The sequence below is a fragment of the Ceratotherium simum genome, chromosome 25 (genome assembly GCF_057802395.1).
Source record: "Ceratotherium simum simum isolate JZ-2026a chromosome 25, ASM5780239v1, whole genome shotgun sequence".
Classification (NCBI taxonomy): Eukaryota; Metazoa; Chordata; class Mammalia; order Perissodactyla; family Rhinocerotidae; genus Ceratotherium; species Ceratotherium simum.
The window spans coordinates 13,319,239-13,342,319 of NC_141924.1; the positions used below are offsets into that span (position 1 = coordinate 13,319,239).

The 23,081-nt window shown below is 51.3% G+C and overlaps 1 protein-coding gene across 1 annotated transcript; it reads left to right on the forward strand.

The window, feature by feature from the left end:
- Positions 1–8,933: 8,933 nt before the first annotated feature.
- Positions 8,934–20,165, forward strand: TXN2 (thioredoxin 2). Its single transcript, XM_014780850.2, has 4 exons — positions 8,934–9,047; positions 9,740–10,002; positions 11,850–11,973; positions 19,549–20,165. Exons 2-4 carry the CDS (start codon positions 9,740–9,742, stop codon positions 19,660–19,662), a joined length of 501 nt encoding a protein of 166 aa, XP_014636336.1. The 5' UTR covers positions 8,934–9,047; the 3' UTR covers positions 19,663–20,165.
- Positions 20,166–23,081: the final 2,916 nt, after the last annotated feature.

Consider the following 23,081-nt stretch of genomic DNA (forward strand, 5'->3'; position numbering starts at 1 on the left):
AAGAATTTGTTATACAAGTATTGGAGGACTAAAAAGGCAAAGTAGAAACTGAGGTGACTCAAAGATAATAAATGCAAAAACCAGCAGCACCCCTAGGGCTGTGCTAAATGTTGGGAGTAGCAGGGACCCAGAAATCTGAGAAGGAGGCATTGCTTGGCTGGTGCTGGTGTCTCTTGAGGGGTATGATGAATCTGGTTCTGAGGTCTTGAAAAGCTGAAGGCTGGAATCAACAGCTGCTGCCTGGGTGAGGAGCCATTGCTTCTGGACAGCGATAAAACTAGGAAGCAAAAGGAAACAGCAAGTCCCTTCTCCCCGCTCCTGCCTACTAGTCTCCCTCGAACGACCCTTGTTGGCAGAAACCAACAGAGAGCCAGGAGGCAAAGGCCAAGTGTAGTTCACAGATTTCTAGCCCTGTTATCACAAGGCTGAACATAGAAGAGTGGATCTGGAACTGAGAAACAATAGCTTAATAATTGGCACAGCAGTGTTTTTATTTCTTAATGATACATCGAGTAATGGTGCAATTTATATTTGATGGCCTCTTAGGTTCTATGAAATAAGATAGTTAAGCTATTAAAAGGCTGCCATTACACGGCCCAAAATACTAGTGACCAATACAAGATATAAGTTTAGTTCTCTCCCACGTAACAGTCTGGGCATGAGCAGTCCAGGGGGGTATGGTGGCTCCACAGTGTCAGAGACTCAAAAGCCTACCTTGTTGCTTCCCTGCACTCATAATAATGGCAAGCATTTCTAAGCACTTATGCTTCCTCTTCTGATAATGGTGGAGTATTTCCTCTCAGACCAAATCCTCTCACAGATAACAATTCTGGAGAAAATATGTATATTTTAAAAATTAGCTGAAGACACTAAAGAGCAACCAAAGTAGGCAGAAACTGGAGGAGAGTTGACACATTGAAGAAGGGAATGGCATTAAGTGATCTTCCCATTTCTTAAAGCTTTTCACCTGAGGACAGACTCCAGCTAGCACTATGCAGGACAGCTGAAATTCCAATAGAAACCCACAATCTTGCTGGCTCAAAGAAATGGAGGAAAGAGTTAAAGTATACAACAGAGGTGGAAAGTGACGGTGGGAAAATCCCAAACAGAGAAAGCCACAGAGAAGGAGCCCCAAATTCTGCATATAAACTCTGCACGGATCTCTGGCAGACCCCCGAACTACCCATGTGTGGGGTGGACTACAAGCAGCTCAACTAAGGCTAAAAAAAATGAACTAAGGTTCAGCGGCCGCACACCGCAAAGGAGACAGAGCTTGGAAGTCGAATTTAGCCAAGTTAACTGTCCACTAAAGCAAAAAAAATCAACATTCTTTGGAGGAATATACAGAATCCAGAGCATTTACAACGTATCAATCACAATGTCCAGGATATAATCTAAAATTATTAGATGTATAAAGAAATATGACCCATACGCAAGAGAAAAAACAATTAATAAAGATTGACATAAAGTTGACCCAAATACTGGATACATCAGACAGATTTTTAAGGCAGCTATTATAAATATGTTCAAGGACATAAAGGAAAATATGCTCACAATAAGTAAATAAATAGAAAATCTCAATAGAGAAATAGAAACTATTAAAAAGAACCAAATGGAAATTCTAGAACTGAAAAAATGCAATATCTGAAATTAAAAGTTCACTACATGAGTTTAACATTAGTGGAGATGACAGAAGAAAATATTAATGAATTTAAAAATAGATCAAGAGAAATCATCCAATCTGAAGAACACAGAGTAAAAGAACTAGGAAATCAAAAAGCCTCAGTGATCCATGGGACACTATAAAAAGCTCCAATATATGTGTAATTGGAGTCTCAGAAGGAGAGAAAAGAGACAATGGAACAGAAAAAAAATTTTTTTTGAGGAAATGACATCCTGAATTTTCCCAAATTTGGTAAAAGACATAAATTTAGATGCTAGAATCTCAGTGAATTCCAAGCAAGATAAATAGAAAGAGAACCACGCCCTGGCAAATCATACAAAATGCTGAAAACCGAAGATAAAGAACAAATTCTTGAAAACAACTAGAGGAAAACAACACGTATAACAAGACAGATAACTGCCATTGTCTCACTGGAAAAAACAGGGCAGAAAACAACGAAATGATGCCTTTAAGGTGCTAATAGGAAAGGAAAAAAACTATCAGCTCAGAATTCCATATCCAATGAAAATATTCTTCAAGAATTAAGGCAAATAAAGACATTGTCAGATAAAGTAAAATGAACAGAACCGACTTCCAGCGGACCTGAACCATAAGGAATGCTAAAGTAAGTTCTTCAGGCTGAAAGGAAATGATATCAGATGGAAACGTGGATCTCTTCAAGAACTGAAGAGCACTGGAAAGGACAAATATGTGGGTCAATATTAAAGACTGTATTTTCCTCTTAATTTCTTTAAAATATATATGTGACAGTTTAAAGTAAAACTATCAACATTATACTGTACGGTTCTTAACCTATAGACGTAGCACATATGACAACACAGCAGAAAAGACAGGAAGGGGCGGTAAATGAACCTATCTAGTTATAAGGTCCTTACATCGTTTTATATGTAAAATATGAACTCTAAGTTGACTGTGGAAAGCTAATGGTGCATATTGTAATCCCTAGAGTAGCCACTAAAAAGATAATGCAAAGACGTGTAGCTAAAAAGCCAATAGACAAAGTAAAGTTGAATTATAAAAAAATATATTCAATTAACCCAAAAGAAATCTGGAAAAGTAGAACAGAAGAGCACAAGACATATGGGAGAAACGGAAAACAAACAGTGAAATAGCAGACTCAAATCAAAACCTATCAATAATTATGTTAATTGTAACAAACTAAACACTCCAATTAAAAGGCAAAGAGGGGCCGGCCCAGTGGTGTAGCAGTTAAGTTCTCACACTGCACTGCAGCGGCCCGGGGTTCGCAGGTTCGGATCCCGGCACGGACCAACGCACCGCTCATCAAGCCAAGCTGTGGCGGCGTCCCATACAAAGTAGAGGAAGATGGGCACAGATGTTAGCCCAGGGCCAATCTTCCTCAGCAAAAAGAGGAGGATTGGCATGGATGTTAGCTCAGGGCTAATCTTCCTCACAAAAAAAGAAAAGGCAAAGATTGTTAAAATGTATAAAAAAAAGAAAGACCCAACTATACGTTATCTATAAAAGAAGCACTTATATATAAAGTCCCAGATACGCTGACAGTGAAAGGAATGAAAAAGATATATCAGACAAACGGTAAGCATAAGAAGGTTGGAATGGTTCTATAAATATCAGAAAAAGTAAACTTCAAGACAGAGCATGGCCAGAGTTAAAGAGAAACATTTCATAATGACAAAAAGGTCCATACATCAAGAAGACATAACAATCATAAATGTGCAGAGCCTGATAACAAAGTTTCAAAATAGATGAAGCCAAAATTGACAGACTTACAGGGAGAAATGGATAAATTCACAATCATACTTGATTTTAACATCCTTCTCTCAACAACTGATAGAATGGCCAGACAGAAAAATCAGTGAAGACGTAGAAAATCTACACAACACTCTATCAAGCACCTTGGACTAACCGACATTTACAGCACACGCCACTGTAGAACAGAAATTCTTCTCCACTGCACACGGTGCACTCAAAAAGACAGACTGTAGGCTGGGCTGGAAAGCAAGCCTCAGTAAATTTCAAGATTGAAATCGAGGAGCACTCACTATGAGCCCTTTACTTGCATTATCCCATTTAATGCTTCACAATAACCCTAGGATATTGGTAAGTATTATTATTAGTCCTATTTTATACATAAAGCAAAGGTTCAGGAAGCTAAAAGTCACTTTTATTCATTGTAACTTTTGCCAGTGACGCTTTCACAAACTCTTTAGTTTGTGAAATATACTTATCCTCAGACCCCACCCCACCACATCCTTGCACGTCAGTGGGGAAAAACCCAAGACCTGTGGTCAGAAGATCTGGATGCAAGCCTGCCCCTGCCTCTAACTAGCTGTGTGCCCTTGGTGAGTCACATGACCTCTCTAAGACTCGAGCTGCATATCCGTAAACGGTATTTGAGTTGCATACTGCCAGCCCCATTTTACAGATGAGGAAACCAAGCCTCAGATGGGTTACATCATATTGCAGAGCCAGGATTCAAATCCAGGTCCATCTGACTCCAAAGCCCAAGTGTTCACCAACCTGGGCTCCACAGATCTACCACGAGCACATATGACTCCCGCCTTCCTAGCACAGGACTGTGATTTGCACCTCCAAGAAAAGCCTATAAATAAGACAATATTTACATTAAAGGAAATCTTTTCAAAGAATTTTTACTCATTAACTCTTATTTATAGATAATATTAAAGACACAGTAGAGCTAAGTTGTTAAGCATACACCTTCTGGGGCCAGTCGGCTGGGTTTGAGTCCCAGCCCTGTTATTTGCTTGACTCATGATCTATCCCAGCCCTGTGATTTGCTTGACTCATGATCTAGGGTAAGTTATCTATCCTTTCAGGACCTCAGTTTCTCTCATCTGTACAATACAACTAAACACAGTATTTTGCTTACTGTGAGGACAAAATGAGTTGAAATATGAAACGTACTAGAAGAGTTGTGAGGCATGTGGTAAGGACCACAGATGTGCTGGCCATTACTTCATTATTAAGAAAGTCCCTAACCTTTCTGAAGAGTAAGCAGGGTTAGAGCCTCACATAGATAAGGAACAATGCTGGAAAGGTTGACCAATGTGCCCAAGGTCACTCAGTGGGTTAGGGGCAGAACCTGGTGAAGAAGCAGTTCCAATGCTGGGCCCAAGGCTCATTTTTCCACCCCACAGCTGCCTCCTGTTCAAGGACAGGGAGCAGGAGCATGCCAAAGGGCAAGGGAGGTAAAGAGAGTTGGCGAAGGGGACGGGTTCTTCTCAGCCTCCCTTCCCCAGCCTCTCGCAGCTGCAGGCTTTGCCCCGCCCAGCAGAATCTGAGCCACCAGACCTGACCAGGCAGGAACACATGAGGAGCCTCACCCCAAAAGCGGGAAGGATCCAGAATGTGCCCTGGTACACTGGTGCCCCAGCCTGCACATGCCTACTGAGGGCAGTGGCCTCACACTGGGGTGGGCAAGTGAGGGAGACAGCATATGCCCACCTACATCACAGCCATGACACTCTGGATCTACCATCCCAGGAGGCAGCAGTCACCAGTCTATGAGCTAAGAGCTACATTGAGGTTCCAGTGTCAAGTCTTTATGTTCAGAAAGGGCCGAGGGGACATTGCGTAATTGCTGGAAACACGACAGAACATGAATCACAACAGAACACGAAACCAGCTTCTTGAATTGCAAAACATAAGTCACAGTTCCAACTGTTCTGTAACAGCATTTAAAAAAACAAAAAACAAAAATTACCATCAAGATGGAAACTGAAAACAAAGATACTCTAGGAGCAAAACATCTCAGAGAGAAACTCACTAGCAGCTTAGACTGTAGCCCACCACCTCTCTGCCTGTGTATTTTTTAAGGTGCCTTTCTCCAGCCATAAAATCCTAGAACACGCAGTCACTGAGATGCACCTGTCCCACAGCCCTGTCCCCTGTGATCGGCCCTGCAGACCTGAGGAAGCCTGTATCCCAAGGCCATGCTCAGCTTGCCTGGCCTGCCATGGAAGAGGTTGCAAGAACCACACTGCCACCATGTGGGCAACTCTGCTTACAGCCGCTGCTGAGAACCACTGCTGCCCGCCCTGTCACCAGCTGCAATCCCCCGGGGTTTGAGCCCACATTGCCCTCTGATGGCCTAGATTGGCTGGCTAGTAGTCAAATCAGACCCTTGCTAGGGGCGGGTTAGGACCTTTACGCTTCCACCTCCTACTACCTGGGTGACCCTGGACAAGCTACTTAACCTCTATGTGCCTCAGTTTTCCCATCTATAAGATGGCGGCTGTAACAGCACCCACCACATAGGGTTGTAGGATTAAATGAGTTAATACATGTAGGGTAGTCAGAACAGCGTCAGGTATTTGGTAACTCTTCATCATATCAGTAGCTTTTAAACTCTTGAGCATGACCCACAGTAAAAAATACATTCTACATCACAATCTAGGACATACAGCCATATAGGCATGACACCAAGAAATGTTTCACCAAATGATACTTATAACATGCGACGTACTCTGATATTTTCAATTCTGTTTTTTTAAAAGCTGCTGACCACAACCCACTAAATGGATTTCACAAACCCACTGATGGCTCACATCCCACAGCCTGAAAAACACTGCAATAAATGTCGGTGAGGGGTGGCAGTAGAAGCTTTACCCTTAGCTCCTTCCCTTCCCTCACACCTGTGCCCTGAGCCTGCCTGTGACTGAGCCAGACCCAGGCCAGGTCAGCTCTGGCTGGGCAGACGAGCCACCATATAGCTTGTAGCCTATTGTGTGAGCAGCCTTCCCTATCCATCTCACAGGCTCCCTCCCTGCAGGAGGGAAGGAGACTCCTTCATTCCTCAGGCACTGCCAGTGTGCCAGGCCCTGTCCTCCATCCTTCCTCTGAGGAAGGCATCATTCTTCCCACTTCTCAGCTGAGAAGCCTGAGGCCAAGAGAGGTGAAGTGACTACGGAACAAGGACAAACAGGACTGGTCCTCCTTTGGAATTCAGAATGTGAATTAAGCAGGGAAATTGGCCTTCCAGAAAACGCTGTGGAAATGCTGAATAGGATTTAGGGGCAGTATAGCCTCTAGGAGGCTTTGGAAGAGAAAGTGCTGGAGACACAGAAAAACAGAAATGAAAATGGACAGGGTAGGAATGCCCCTGCCAGATGGCATCCGGCATTCGCAGGAACAGCTGCACCAAGGGGTGCTGACCTCAGGAGAGCCAGGGGCACTGAGAGTCCCACGTGGATCACCACTGTTGGCTCCAGTCCTAGGTGGGGACAGAGGCAAAAGTAAGAGGTCAGACAGGGCAGAGAAGGCCAGGCCTGCCCATGCCCTCACCTAGCCTCTGCCTGCAATGGACAAGGGACTCTATTAAGTGGAAGGCTGACCTGGCTGCTGGTGGCCAGAGGACGTGGACCTATTCCAAGGATTCCCTCACCTCATCCCAGAAGAAGGTCCCCGCACAGCTATGGCTGTGGCCCTGCCCACCCGGGGAGTGAGGGAGTGAACCTGCCAACTGGACAAACAACAGCGTGATGTGTCCAAGACCAACTGGAAAAAAAACATGGCAGTGATTTTGGAAGGGAACGATGGGACCATGCATTGTGGTGGGGAAAATGGGATTTGGGGTGAGAAGCTTTGATGTGAGTCCCTGCTCTCTGTTCATGGAACAAATAATCCCTGAGCACCTACTGTCATGCACCAAGGCTTGAGGTAAGCAGTGGAGAGACAGACAGAGCCCCAGGAGCTGACAGTATAGTGAGGAGTGAGGAATAAAGAAACAGGGACAGTACGGAGTCTTGAGTGTGGTGACTGATAGATGCACAGGGGCTGTGGAAGCTCAGAGGAGGGCATCCACTCGGGCTCCAGGAGGCTCAGGGAAGGGTCTCTTCCCTGAGAGGATGCCTAATCTGGTATCTGCTGGCATCTTCTCAGATGGAGAGAGGAGGAAAAGCCTTCCAGTCATAGGGAGTAGCAACTGCCAAATGCAGGGATGGGAGAGACACTTAAGCAAACTCTGGAACTATAAGTGATTCCCCCCGGCTGGGGTATAGACTGAAACAGACGTGTGAGATGGGACTCTGCCAATCTCCCGCTGATCTCTCTGACTGTAAACCACTCCGTGAGATACCCAAAGACATTCATTTAACAAGCATCCATTGAACATCCTCTGTGAGCCAGGCTCTGTATCAGGTTGGTGCTGGGCATGTGGAGTCAGAGAAAAGTCACAAATCCCTACTCTCAGGAAGCATGGGTGTAGTGGAGGAGACAGACACTGTGCAATGCGTTATGTAAGAGTTAGGAATGAAGCACTAGAAAGAAGGAAGTAATTAATGCGGCTCAAGGAAGAGGTGATGAGTGGGTGTTCTAGCAAGGGGAGAAAGAAAAAAGTATTTCAAATTAAGGGAAGGCAAGGAGGAAGGAGAAGGCACTGATGTATTCACAGAACCCCAAGAGGCCAGAGTGGTTGTCATGTAAGGTACAGGGTGCAGGGGAGGCGAGGTGGCTGTGACACCAGCCTGGGACGCACAGGTCCTAGACCCCTGTTGTCCGTGACAGTGACAAAGGGTGTGAAAGGAAGGCCCAGGCCCAGGCAGGCTCACAGGTCACCACACTCAAGGCAGGCCCTCCAGGATCACCACCCTCTGGCACCTGGCCCAGTTCCCCAGCAACTCCAAGGAGACAAGCTTGAGGGGCCTAGGTCATGACAAGCCCGGCCCCTGGTGTCACATCCTGGGAAACTGAAGCCCCCAGGGGCACGGTGACGCGCCAGAACTCCGAGGTCACAGAACTGTGTGTGACAGACGAGGGCCACACGGCGGCCTCCTGACTCCCAGTCAGGGTCTACTATGCCTCGGAGGGGCTTAGCTTCCTCATTCGTAGGATGGAAGGAAAGAATCTTCCAGCACCTCTACGAGTTTTGGGAAGACAATGCGACAGACGGGTGGGCAGTGCAGGTTGACCAATAAGGCGGCAGGAGTTTGCAAAATCCGGAACGACACCTCCCTCCCGCCCTCTTCTCCCTCTCGTACCTCCCCCATGCTCCCGCCTCCCTCCACCTCCTCTTCCGGACCCTCCCCTGGGGCCCGCCCGCCTCTTCCGGTCCCTCCCCCGAGGGCCGTCCCTACTTCCGGTCCCTCCCCCCGGGGGCCGCCCCCCGTCTTCCGGTCTCTCCCCCGAGAGCCCATGTCTTCCGGTCCCTAACTGAGGCTCCGCCCCTTTAGCTGGGCCTTCCCCCGCCGTTCTCATTGGCGGAAAATCGGAGCCGCCCCTCAGGTTGCGGAGAGATGTGCTCCAGGGTGCCTGTCCCCGGAAGTGGCCGTGGAACGGCCCTCCTCTGAGGAAGTGACGGCAGCAGTGCCCTTGACAGGCGCGGAGGGCCGGGCCGTGCACCTTCCGCTGGCGCTGCAGGGAGGTAGGAAGCCGTGGGGGCGGCTCTCGGTGCTGTAGCGGCTGAGGCGCGCTGCGGGCGCCTTCCTGCGCGGCGGGCGGCGGAGCGGGCGGAGGCCCGGGTCGAGGGAACCTGCCCTCCGGAGAGCCGGGGTCCCCCGTGGCGTCCGTTCCCCAGTTCCCTCCACACACACGTCCCTCCTTTTGCGTCCCCCCCACACTCCTGTTCTGTGCCTGTTAGTTCCTCCTTAAATTGTTGCGGTTCCTCCTTCCTGATGCTTTGACAACCCCCTTTTCCTTAATTTCCCATTAAAACACTTCTTAATAGAGTGATCGATAGCGTAAGGACTTTGCAGACGGCCTTTGGTTCCAGTGTTGACTCGTTTACTAGTTGGGTTACTTTGGGCACCAGCTTACCCGAGCCCCGGATTCTTTCTCTGTAATGTGTGCGATACTATGGAAACGTCCTCAAAGTAGATCTGGGAGGACTAGGGTGGATGCAGGGCACTTGGCCCTTAGCAGGTGCTCTGTAAATGTTGGTTCTTTCCTCCCTTTCTTCTTGTAATTCAACCAGTATCCTAATTTCTTTACTATTTCCTGGCATTTTGCTTCCAGCCCTGCATCTTGAGCCCCCCAGTTCTTCCAAATACCTTTCTTTTTCTGGTGTGTTGACTGCGTGTTGTCTGCCCCAGCTCTTCCGGCCTTTTCCCCTCACAGATGGCTCAGCGACTTCTCCTGAGAAGGTTCCTGGCCTCCATCATCTCCAGGAAGCCCACTCAGGGTCGGTGGGCACCACTTACCCCCTGGGCCCTGCAGACCCCACAGTGCAGTCCTGGTAACCAGACAGTGACACCCAGCCAAGCCCGGTCAATATACACCACCAGAGTCTGTACGACCACCTTTAACATCCAGGACGGACCTGACTTTCAAGACCGAGTTGTCAACAGTGAGACACCAGTGGTTGTGGATTTCCATGCACAGTGAGTCCTGGGGGTCAGCAGAAGACTGGGGTGTCGCTTGTTCAGGTATTGATTGAGTGCCCGCTCTGTCTCAGTACCACGTTTGATGCTTCTCGTGCACAGACTCATTGCAAAGACTCGTAAGACCCAATCCCTGCTCTCAGAGATTGAGTGCAGTCTGGTAGGAGACAAACTGATAAACAGGCCTCAAAGCTCGCTGTGATTAGTGCTGAGAAACTCTTAACGCTCTGTGTCTCTGCTTGAATGGGTCAGTCACCTTCAGCCTGGACAAAAGTGGGAAAAATATGACTATCACATCCTCTGGTTGTTGGTGTGTACCAGTTCCTGGCCCTGTAGATAAGTTGATTTTATTTCAGCATCTTGCCACCAAAACCGGGAAAGGCTGGCAAAAAGTTATCAGTGCCACCGCAGTGGTGCCCGAGCATGCAGGGACGGGCAGGAGTTTCTTTTCAGTGCTGTATGAGTTTGTGTTAGGGATATTTAAAGGGCTGTAGCCTTCTGATTGTTAGCCTGGTCTTCATTTCCAGACCCTTGTGGCCTGGCTACAAAAAACTGGACAAACCCCTTAAAATTAGACATTCTAGAAGGAGCCAATGTAGCCTGAGTTAGAAGTTGGGAGGCCTTCTGAACAAATCTCTGACAGACTCTTTTGCTTTCTACCCCAATCTTCCTCTGACTCACCATGTCGCCTTGGGCAGGCCATTTGATGTCCTTGTCCCTCCCTTTCTTTCCTTGTAGTGGGAGATGAGGGCTTGCAGACTGGACTGTTAGGTGTTGTGAGTTCGTGCATTGAAATCTCTGAATGGAAAGGGTTTTAATGGCTGAGGATAAAATAGGCGTCATCGACCAGGGGTTCATGGGATCAGAGCTGTTCTGCCCTCCTGGTATGGTGAGCACTCCAGAGAGCACTTCCAAAAGGAATGATAAATGGAGTGATGCCTCATTTTCTTCTCCAACAAGGAAGCAAGGTGCGAGTTTGTTCATTTAGTGCCAGGCACTGTCCTTAGTGCCACACACCTAGAGATGACAGCCTATTCTCAAAGAGCTCCCCACCCGGGGGGGAACACCTCCCTGGTAGCAGTTGACACAGGGGCTGACACCGAATTGGCTGGGGCTGAAAGAGGACACTTGGAACACGACCTGGGTTGCAACCCCAGCTGTGCTTCTTACTAGCTCTGTGACCTTACACAAGTTTCCTAACTTGTATGGGACTCAGTTTCTTAGGAAGATGTTTTCTTTCCCTTTGCAGGGTTGAGGGTTCTGTGCAGTAGAAGCTGAGAAAGTTCCTGGCGCAGTGACTGGCGTGTCGTAGACACTCACTAGCCATTGGTTTCCCCTCCCTTTAGTTCCCAGTCCATGAGGTGTCGGAAGTCCCTACAGCTCACAGACCATGTTTATCCACGTTGCCTTAGTTGCTTTCTCATCACAGCTTTGAGAGGCAGAGTCTCTCTTTTGCAGCTGAGGAAACTGAGGCCCCAGAACAATCAGCTGGTCGGTGAAGAGCCTTTCTTTGAACCCAAACCTTTTAACTTCAAGTCCCATATTCTTCTATATGACCATATTTTTTTTAGATATATTGAAATAAATGAAATAACCTTTATAAGAGTGTTATGATGAGGCCTGTGTTTTAATAGTCCGGGACCTGTGCAGATTCCTCTGTTGCAGAGTCTCCTGGCGTTACCCTTTGGCATGTCAGCATTGCAGGTTAATAGTCAAACACTGTAAACAGAGGTAATAAGGGCAAAAGGTCCCTCAGGAAGATGTGCGTCAAGGGAAGGTTCTGGGGAGACCACAGATGGATTGTCAAGCGCTCTCGTGACAGGATGCTTCCTTTCTCCCCTCCCGAGGTGGTGTGGTCCCTGCAAGATCCTGGGGCCGAGGTTAGAGAAGGTGGTGGCCAAGCAGCATGGAAAGGTGGTGATGGCCAAGGTGGATATTGATGACCACACAGACCTCGCCATAGAGTATGAGGTATGGACTGGCAGGGGATTGCCACAGGGCAGCCGGTGTGGGGGGTGCTCGGGGCCAGAGAAGCTGGTGCAGGAGATGTCTTGGGGACCACCAGGTAGTCAGTAAGGTGGGCGTCTTGGTTTTTTCTTGTGGTCTCAGGAGTTCAGAGCACCTTGCAGATGTGCCTCCATTGATCCTCTGAGCCACTTGTCTCTCTTCTCCACCAGCTTTAGGATGTGTAACGTATGACCCAAAACACAGGTCCTTCTCTGAGTCTCAGGACATTGATGCATCCTTCGCTCGTGTGTGTCCACTCACATGTCCAGTTACCAGTCATTTGTGAGCCCTGCAGTGCACCAGGCACTTGTGGTTCTGGACAAATAAGATGAGCTCCTTGTCCCCAAGCAGCTCTCAGTCTAGCGGGAGATGGGGAGACATGTCATTTCACTGTAGGGCGAGAAGTGCTGGGAAAAGAGATGCACAGGGGAAGAAGGGACTGATTGTCACAGGGCGGGGGACAGGGAATATTTCCCCTTAGAGGGAGCCTCTGAGTGGAGCCGTGAAGGACGCACAGAGAAGATGGGGGACACAGCATACACAGAGACATGAGGTAGCCTGGTGTGTTTGATTGGCTTGTCCATCCATCCAACACATGTTTTCTCAGGGTCCCTTACATGCCAGTGCTGTTACTTGTTGCCAAGGACATGACAGTGACCAAATCTGACAGAACCCCTGCCTTTGTGGGGCCCGTGTTCTAGTATTTTCGGTTGGGGCTCAGCAGACTTTCTCTGAAGGACCAGGTGGTACATATTTGAGGTTTTGCAGGGCATTGACCTTTGTTGCAAATAGTTAACTGTCATTGTAGCACTAAAGCAGCCATAGACAATGTATAAACAAATGGGTGTGGCTGTGTGTCAATAAAACTTTATTTACAAGGGCCAGCCATGTGGCGTAGTGGTTAAGTTCTCGCGCTCCACTCCAGCATCCCAGGGTTCGCAGATTCAGATCCCGGGTGTAGACCTATGCATGGCTATCAGGCCATGCTGCAGTGGCATCCCACATATAAAGTAGAGGAAGATGGCCACAGATGTTTTCCAGGGCCAGTCTTCCTCAGCAAAAAAAGAGGAGGATTGGCCTGGATGCTAGCTCAGGGCTGATCTTCCTTAGCAAAAAGAGGAGGATTGGCAACAGATGTTAGCTCAGGGACAGTCTTCTTCACCAAAAAAAAAAAAAAAACTTTATTTACAAAAACGGGCAGCAGGCTGGGTTTGGGCTGTAGGCTCTAGTTCACTGGTCCCTGTTTATCTAGTAAGTGCTATGGAGAAAAATAGGAAGAGGAGGTGGGAGTGCTGAACATGGGCTGGGGAGGGTTTTATTTTTAGGAGGGTGGGCCAGGGAAGGCCTCGCTGAGAAGCTGACCTCTGAGCAAAGACCTGGAGGGAGTAAGGAGTGAACCCTGCAGCTCTGTGGAAGAGCGATCCAGGCAGAGCAGACATTGCATGCAAAGGCCCTGAGGTCAGAGTCTCACAAGTTTGCTCACAGAGTAGCAGAGCCTGTGTGCCTGGCGCAGAGCATGCCGGAGGAAGAGGAGCAGGAGATCGGTGGGGTTTAGCGGCCTCCTCTGGGCCTTGGAGACCACTGTAGTTGCAGAGAGGGGAGAGGTCCATTGTGGCTGGATGGCTAGAGTGAAGGGTTGAGCAAGGAGTAAGAGGACGGGCAGCTGAGAAAGCCAATTGCTGCCAGATTGGAAAGGTCTGGACAGCCCTGCTGAGGATAGCGTTATTACAGGGCGAAGGTCACGGTTGGTGGCCAGAGCCAACTCTGGCTCACGGACATGTTTGATCTGGCCTTCAAAGTGTTTTTTTAAAATACCAAACCAGATGCTGATATTTAAAACTCAGAAGATTTCACGTGAAAATCCAGATTTGTGGTTCTCTTGAAATATCTAGATCTGGCTGGAGTGAACCTTCACCCCTTCCTCCTTCCGGGTAACAGTGTCTGAAAGAGGGGGCCTCTTTCTTTCTCAGGGTTTGGAAGTGCAGGCTTGACTCTCACTAGATCAGGTCAAGTAGAGATGCCCATCCTCCAGCCAGTCCATGTGGCAGGCAATGGGTGGGGGCGGGGTGAGAATAGGCTGGCTGCCCGTTGAGCCGGGGCTGAGAGTGATCACCCAAAGGAAAGTCAGCCTGCCCTGACTAGAGGCAAAGGAAATAGATGCTGGGCAGGCAGAGCCACCGATGGCTACCGCAGATGGTGGGGGGATATTCTCAAAGTAAGACCATCCGTAGCACTGAGACCGAGGGCTGCTTACAGGGGCTTGTGGGGAGGGATGACTCACTGTTTTCTTCCAAAGCTCTCCCACTGATCGCTCAGTCAAGGGGGTACTCATCTGACCATTTAGATGCCCCTAGCTTTCCCTACGTGTCCATCCCTCCCCCAGAGGCCTGCAGCAGCTGTGGGAGTGAAGGTGTGGCCTTCTGGTGTGAGCTGAGGGCTGGAGCTCCTCTTGGGCATCCCCAGGGTGATGGCAGGCTTAAGATGTCTTAGGCTCCCTCATGGCACTGCCCAACACCACAGCTTCAGCCTCAGCCAGTGCAACTTTAGCAGACACACCCCAAGTGCCAACCGTGTTCCAGGAACTGTGATAAATGGTACGGATGCAAAGAAGAATAACCCAGTTCCTGCCAACAGTGGTCACGTGGGTGGTGAGAATTTCCAAGACCGTCCCCACCTGCATTCCAGGGAGCCTGGTGATGTAGGGCTGGGCACGAAAGTCCTGTGGTTAAGCCTGGCAAGTGTGTGTTTGAGAAGAGGGTCCTCTTGTAGGATCTTCTCTCTCCTTCTCCCTCTGTCCACTGTCCAAATAGTGTGCAGGTCACACACAAAGACCTCAAGGCTGCTGGGCCCAGTCACCTGGTCCCAGCCTCCTTGTTTTGCCAAGCCTTGGGCTGAGGTCACTGCAGGCTTAGGAAGCTCCAGTAGAGTTGCTTCCTGACCCCTCCCAGCCCCTTCCTTCCTTCCTTCACACCTGTTCTTTTGGAGGAGGGCCTGAGGAGAAGGTTTCAGCTAAGAGATCCATAGTACCTCCTGGGACAGCTTCCTCCTTTTCCAAATGCTGGATGAACTGGTTGGAGAAACTGCTTTAACTTATATTCAGGGGGGCTGGCCTCGTGGCCCAGCGGTTGAGTACACGTGCTCCACTGCTGGCAGCCCCGGGTTCACGGGTTCGGATCCCGGGCGCGGACCGACGCACCGCTGGGCAAGCCGTGCTATGGCAGCATCCCATATAAAGTGGAGGAAGATGGGTGCAGATGTTTGCCCAGAGCCAGCCTTCCTCAGCGAAAAGAGGAGGATTGGCATGGATGTTAGCTCAGGGCTGATCTTTCTCACTACATACATACATACATACCTAACTAACTGACTAACTAACATTCAGGGAATTAGGCACCTCTCCCTGAGCCCTCCTGACACCCCTACACCCAGCACACACCCTCAGGGTGAGTCTCCTTCCTCGCACCAGTTCCTCTCCCCTCGCACCACACTTTATGCTTCAGTCAACTGCCCGCCTGAGAATTGCAGTGTCTCCCACAGGGGAGGGAAGGGACAGTCGTCCAGGGCCTTGAGGTTTCAGTGTCCGTCCCCCCAGACTCCACGCTGCCCTGGCTTGCTGGAGTGAGCAGCTCTCTGCTCTCCTATCTCCTCACGTTCCCACTGAAGGGCTGGGCATTTCCTGATCCTTCAGAGCTGGCCACCTGCTCGGGGGAAAGAGTGGATCAGGACGTGGACCCTTGAGCCTTTATGCTTTCCTCTGGGGCTTCTGCGTCTGACCTCGCACTTGTAGTTGCTAGCGTTTTATTTTCTCATCTCATAGAAGAATGCCCTTTAAAAAGCATTAGGAAAACAGCCAAGTAACTATCGGGGAAAAGTCATCTGTGAGCTTACCATCCACATGCAGCCACTGTCCGCATTTGGGGGCACTCATTTGGGTTTTTCATTTGAGTTTTCTTGTGTTTAATGTTCCGTATAACCTCACAGACGGTTCATTGACTAACATCTCATAGCTGGAATGCACCGTCCTCCAATCATTCCCATATCTCCCTGTTTTGAAAGTATTCTAAGTTAGTGCTTCTCAAACAGGAATAGGACCTGGGATAGTGTTAAACAGCACACCGTGATTCCGTAGGTCCAGGAAGGGTCCCAGATTCTGCATTTCTAACAAGCTTCCGGGTGATGCACTGCTGGGAGTCTGGGACCAAACATCCAGAAGCAAAAGTTCTGAGGCCCCGGGCGGGCTTTCTGGGAGCTGCTGCCAGCTGCCTGTCAGTGGGAGGCTCACTGGGTGTACGTTTCATGGGTTTGGACAAATGCAGAATGACATGTATCTGCCATTACAGTATCACACAGAACAGTCTCACCATCCTAAAGATCCCCTGTGCTCCACCTTTTCCTGCCTCCTCCTCCTGAACCCCTGGCAAACGCTGATCTTTTTACTGCCTCCATAGTTTTGCCTTTTCCAGAATGTCATAGACTTGGATTTGATTTTTTCAATAATAGTTTTTCCAAGAACCCTCCTGTATCCAAAAGCTTTTACAAAGCATTTGGTGTTTCTCATTTGAAACGTGAAATCCTTTTAATTAACACTTCCCCACATGTTCTTCCTCGCCCTGCGGGGCCTCAGTGTTTGTCTCTGATTCCCTCCTCTTAGGCTGAGGTACAGCAGTGCGATGTCACGGACAGCGAAGTTGAACAGATCTGGTGTCAGGTCCCAGCTCTACCTCCTACTCCCTCAGCCTTCGAGCCTCAGTCTTCCCGTCTCTAAAATGATCCCACCAGGAGGCAGGACTTTATGAGATAGCATACGCACATGGTTGGCATTGTCCTTGACACTTAAAAAGCACTCGGTATGTGGCAGCTGGGGTGACAATGATTTTTTTCCTTTGCGTTCTGCAATTAGCTGAGGAGGAGGTTGCCAGTCTCCTGCGACATCTAGCACTCTGCCTGTCCCTTGACACGGGACATCAAGCTCAGTGGCTGTGCAGGCAGGTGAGCTGCAGCTTAGTGGGAAGAGACCACACACACAAACACTCCCTACCCCGAGTTCCCAGGGTCTTTAGCCAAGCATGGGAGGCTCTAGGTGGCTTCCTGGAGCAGGAGGAGATACAGCCCATCCTAGCACATCTTTTCATCTTCTCTCCAGCCCCTCAGTTCCCTCCGTGCCGCCAGAATTGAGAGGGCAGCTGAATTCTCGCTCCACCGCTGCCCCTCTTACACTTATATCGCCATTCCAGAAGAATGTGCCGAGGACCTGTGTGCACTTCCATTTAAGGCAGTGTTTACGAACACCAGCCCCTCCTGATTTGTGAGCCAAACTCAGAACCAGCAAAGCCACATCCTCTTCCTTGGGGGTGAGGGAAGTCCAATCACAGCCCAGGTATCCCTGCAATGTCCTGGAAAGTCCAGCTTCTGGCAAGCCTGTGGCTGTGTGTCGGGGGGGGGGGGGGGTGAGGGAGAGAGAGCGCGTTTAGACTCAAAAGTCAAAGAACGCCCTGGATCAGCAATGACTCGACGTTGGTTGTCATGAAAATACAGTTGTGGCGTGTCTGCTGTGCTCCCGGCTGCGGCATGGTCTGTGCGTGTGCGAGCACATGTGAATTTACACAGTGTGATCATGACGGGACTCATCTGGAGTTCTTGAGGAAAACCAGGTCCACTCCATGCCACCTCGGTGAGCGTAGAGTCCTGCTTAGAGGACACGTAAAAACAGACCACTTCTCATACAGCATTTATTTCAGTTAGAGACAGAGGACGGGGTGGGGTCCAGTAAGTGCAAAGTTGAACAGTCAGCGCTTGATCTTTGTGCCTCGGATGAGAGCTGCCCGATTTGAGGCCGCTGCCGTCACAGACCGCTAGAGGGCGCGAAAGAACAGCACGCGCAGGCCCCGCTGCGCCTCAAGTGACTCGCGCATCCTGGAGCAGGCTTTTCTGGGCCCTGCGTGCCTGGAGACAGGGCGAGCCACGTGCTGGACCCTTGCGCTTCGTGCCACCCCCATGCCGGAGTCAAGAATGACGAGGACAGGAGCCAGTTGTGGGGCCATGAGCAGTGACACGCGTGGTCAGCCCACCAGATAGGTCTGCCTGCACATTCCCTGGGAAGTGTGTCAGATGCCACCCACATCAGCCCAGGGCAGTCCTTGAAGGGGCCTGAAGGCCCTAACAGTGACAGGGACTGTGTCGTCTTACCTGCCCATTAGGAGAGGGGTGCAAGGCCTGCCCTGTAAAGCCAGTGAGTGAGTGATGGCCCACCGAGAGGTGAGACGGGGCTGGGCTGGCCGGCGGGTCTTTGTTTTGTAACTGACATGTGAAGTGTGAACATTCTGAATCTTAAGTTGGGCTTCCCAAGATGACTCATGTGCAGGAAGGCACTTGGGAGATGTGAAGACCTGGTATGTTTGTGTAAATCGCTCTTGTTACTTTGTAGTTAACTCGTGTGTAAGAGAAGTCTGTGTTTATCTTGTTCTGTTTATACGGTTTTTCAAATGCCCACGAATGCCAGGCAGGGAGCCCAGGCAGCAGAAAATGTGTGGTGCCAAAACAGCCATGGGCCTCGTTTCCAAACCATGAAATCTATACAGGTCCCCTGAGAGAGTGAGAAAACGCTTCATAGGCCAAGAATGTCCAGACCCCCCCCCCCAGTAAATAAACGTCAGATCACATATGGCTCCTCCCACACTGTCCAGTACAAGTCAGTGAATTTCTGGGCTCTGCTGACCGTCACAGCAGCAAGCTGAAGTAGCTCGCGGGGTCCCTGCGTTAGGCTTTCTGACACGCGTGCTGTGTACCAGGCACCGTGCCAGTTCTGACACTGCTGACGGGCCTGCCGGGTACAGGGCGCTGTGTCGAGACTGCGTGCGTTATCTCATTCAGCCCCCGTCCCCTCTAATCTAAGTAGCTCTGGTGTCTCCATTTTGCTGCTGAGATCCCTGAGCCCTAGGGGGATGAAGAGGTGTGCCCAGAGTGGCCAAGATTGGGTGAGCCGGCTCCAGATCCAGAGCTCCTACCCACCAGCTTTATGCACGGTTCTTCAATCCCTGTCCTAAACCCTCACGCTAGATAGCATCTCCCCCATTTTACAGAAGAGGGCACTGGGGCTCCAAAGGTGGTGTGAGCTAGCCAAGGACCCCAGCTAGTGACTGGCAAGGCCAGGATTCAGACTCGCATCTCCTCACCCCACTGTGCCCCTCGAGGTGCCCCTCAGGGACGGTCTCTTAGCCCTTCAGCCTCTCCCTCCCCCAGCCCTGGCCTGCAGCTGCATGGGTTATTTTAATCTCTCCTGTCACCGCAGCCAAACCACTGGGACATGAGTCAGTCAGTGGTTGGGGGAGGAAGGGTGCTGCTGGGAGCCCACATGGAGGAGTTTCTCCAGTGGCTGGACCTCCAGGCCCTGCAGTGCCCCTGCATCAAGGGAAGGGCCCACCCATGGCTCTGGGCAGCCACTGCCCTGCAGGAGCCCCCAGTCTTCCCCACAGAGGCTTGGGAACAGCGGGTGAGAAGAGTTCACCTCTAAGTGATGTGGCCTCCCTTGTCACCTCCACCTAGGTGTCAGCTGTGCCCACTGTGCTGGCCATGAAGAATGGGGACGTGGTGGACAAGTTTGTGGGCATCAAGGATGAAGACCAGCTGGAGGCCTTCCTGAAGAAGCTGATTGGCTGACAAGCAGGGAAGAGTCCTGCCCACCTGGGCCCCTGTGGTCCAGGGAGGGACCCTAATAGAACTCGAAGCCCTTCTGTGCCGGCCCTTCCCGCCTCCTCCCTTCTGTCTGTGGCCCTTGCTTTAGAGACCAGGCCTCAAACCTGGAGCCTTGAGTGCTTCCAGCCCGGCGGACTGCCAGGCTGGCCACCAGAGGAGTGGTGCCGCTGTGGACCTGGGGACAGCCGCCTTCGCACCCACTCTCTCTGTCTGCTCCCTCTAGGGCTTGTGGCGGTTCTCCCGAGATGCCTGGAGAGGGCCCCGGGGCCTGCAGTAACAGCCTGGTCCTCATCTCCCTGGTCCCTTCTGAGCCGAACCCCGGTGCCTGGCTCATCTGCCTCCTGCCTTTTTCTTTCCTGCTGCTGTTTTGTAAAAGGAAAAAGAAGGAAAAAAAGAAACCCAAACAAGTGAGAGTAATATATAATTCTCTCATTTTTTGTAGGTCTGTAATAAAGAACTTTATGTGATCCCTTCTCCCTCCTGCTGTGAAGAACAGACCCTGGCCCTGCCCTAAATTACCCCGTAGCCACCACCCCACAGAGCCACCTCCCTTCCTTCCCCCCGGGCACGTGGCAGCCAGCACACGTTGGGCTGGGGGAGTCCTGCAGACCCTCGACTCTGGAAGTCTCGAGACGCCGCCGTCCCTCACCATTAGCCGGCCCTTTGGTTCTCTGAGCAGGAGCCCTCATTGTGAACACACCGGACCAATAAATCCAGGGTTTGCTCTGCCGACAGCTTCTGTTCTGTGCGCTCTGGGAGCACTGGTGACCCCCTGCCAGCCTGGGCTGCTGTCCCTGTTTCTGCCTCCGACTCCACCGCTCTCTTGCCCTTGACCAGCCCCCGTTACTGTTGTCAGTGGTGCCTGCTGTTCTGGGGACACCTTCACCCGCAAGTAAGGGAAGAGGGTGCTTGTCCCCATTGTGCAGATGAGGACACTGAGGATCACGGGGCACAGAGCTGGGATTTCTGCCCAGACGTGGTTGCCTCTGCAGCCAGGGCTCTTAGAGCTGACGCCTTGGGTCCTTGTGGGGCTGCCCCCTCTGCTGACTGCCATGCAGCTGCTCCAAGGGAGCCGGGTTGTTCTCGCTGTGTCTGCTGTAGGGACTCCTCCGTCTCGGGGCCGGGCTCTCTGCCCCTTCTTGTTCCCCACTGCCCTGGGCCATGGAGGAGGGTGCCAGGCAGACCAGGCCCGCCAGCCAAGAAAGCCTGCCCTCTCCCCCTCCTGCGGCCCAGCTGCCCTCTGGCTTGGTTGCCCAGCTTCCTGGAGGCTGTGGGTGCTCGACCGCAGGGTGTCCTGTCACCCTTCCCCTTGGCCCTGGGTGCTGTGTCCACCCCTGTGTGCGTTGTTCTCAGTGGCGTTCCTGTTGCTGTTGGAACAGCCTGAGTTACTCTGGGGCCTTTGAGAGGTCCACCCAAGGGCTGCCTTGGGAAAGCTGCTGTGACTGATGCAGGAGAGCGGGATTGCTCAGAAGCAGGACCTGTGGCCTCTGAACGACCACAGCTGGCATCAGTGGAGAAAGGCCGAGAGCTAGGCATGCAGTGAATACTAGCAGCCAGTGCTCAGAGGGCACACCAGGCACTGTCCTAAGCACCTCAGCCCACAGCAGCCCCACGAGGTCCATGGTAGCATCATCACTCCCTTTTACACATGAGACTCACTGGAGAGGTGGAGGACCCCATCCAAGATCATGACGCCCACAGGCACCTGGACTGGGGTTCAAGGCCAAGCAGGCTGGCCCTCCTGCACCTCCCCCCTCATCTTATAAAATGTGGGCTATGATCTTAATCCCACAACCAGCCGACAAGGCAAGAGTGTCAGCTCACTTTACAGAAGAGGCCCTGATGCAGAGGTTGAGTAACTTTCAAGGACACCCAGCAAGTAAGGGCTGGGGCTGGAATTCAGAGCCGGGGCGCCCTGCCTCGAGCCCAGGTCCTTTCCACTGTACCCCACTGCACTCCTTAAAAGGTGCCCTTTGCCAAGCACTTTGTCTACACGTTACCTCATTTCATTCCTCTCTGATGAGACAAGGCTTATTTCCCTATTACAAGTAAAGAAACCGGTTCAGAGAAATTGACTTGCCCAAGGTCATGTCTAAAAAGTGACAATGCCAGATTTGAACCCGGGTGGGGGGCTGGCCTCTCTGCCCGGAGCAGGTGTGGAGAAGGGCTGGCAGAGGCCTTGGGTCAGGGCACGGCCTCTGCGCCGCCCCGAGCTCCCTCTCCTTAAAAGGTGTGCCCCGGTGCGCGGCAATCCCGTGGCCTCTGCCGTCCCAGGTTGGCAGTCTCTACCCCTGAGGCTGTTCGTGGCGTGAGTCACTGGCTGAGCAGAGTCCTCAGGGTGATCCCGTGTGACTAATTCCATGGCACTGACCTCACCAGGTTGCTGCTGGCTCTGCATCGTCGGCCCCACTGTTGCCCTCCGTGGGCTCCCGGGCCTGAGGAAGAGGGGTTGGCAGTCCTGCTGGGGGGCAGACAGACCAGTGCCAGCCCCTCTGAAACGAAGACACCTGCTGAAAGCCTAGGAAAGGGGACACAGCCACAGGCTCCCCCTCAGCCCCAAGACACCCTGGGGTGTGGCTTCTGTACATTTCTTCTCTGACACCAAGTTTACCCAGTCGGCCTGGAGGCAGGAGCCGGGGATGGAAGCTTGAGTTTGCTGTGCTGGCTCCTGGACTTGTGTCTCCACTGTAATCCCCACCCCTCCCCTGCCAGGCACAATTGTCCCCATTTCACAGATGAGATGGGCGCAGAGTGAGGTCAGCGGAATGGCTGAGACGCCACTCTGAATAGGAGTGCTCACCATCCAAGAGCGTTAGCGGGTCTTAGAAGCATTTGGATGAATGAATGGTGGTCACTGACGTGGGTTCTTTCTAAACATACGGAACACGGGAGGGAAATGGACCATCCCCTCAAGGAGTTTGTGCTCTAAGACAGCAGAGCGAGGGGCCGCGGTCACTCCTGAACTAACGTCCGGGGACATCAGGTTTCTTCCAGGACCCTGATAAGGGCGCGGGGAGGGGGTGACTTGCCCAGGTCACAGAGTGTTTGTGATAGGGACTTGAAGCCCAGTCCCCTGACTTCAGCCAGCCCTGAAATGAAATGAAAATGAGTCACAGCCGTTTCTTCCCTCAGCTTCAGGAGAGGCGAGTGAGGAGGGCGCTGTCTCTGAGAAGGGCCGTCTCTGGGGCCAGGACCTGTCTGGTCAAGGGGATGTGAATGGTGCTGTCGCCAGCGCGCTTCCCAGAAGTCCGTGCCTGGGGCGAGGGCCGGGTCCAGCTCAGCCCCGACCCCAGCCGCCTGGGGAAAGCTTCTCAGGAAAGTGAAGGGAGTTCTGGCCAGGCTGCCGGAAATCCCTAATGTGGGGGCCCTGGGCCGGGAGGGTC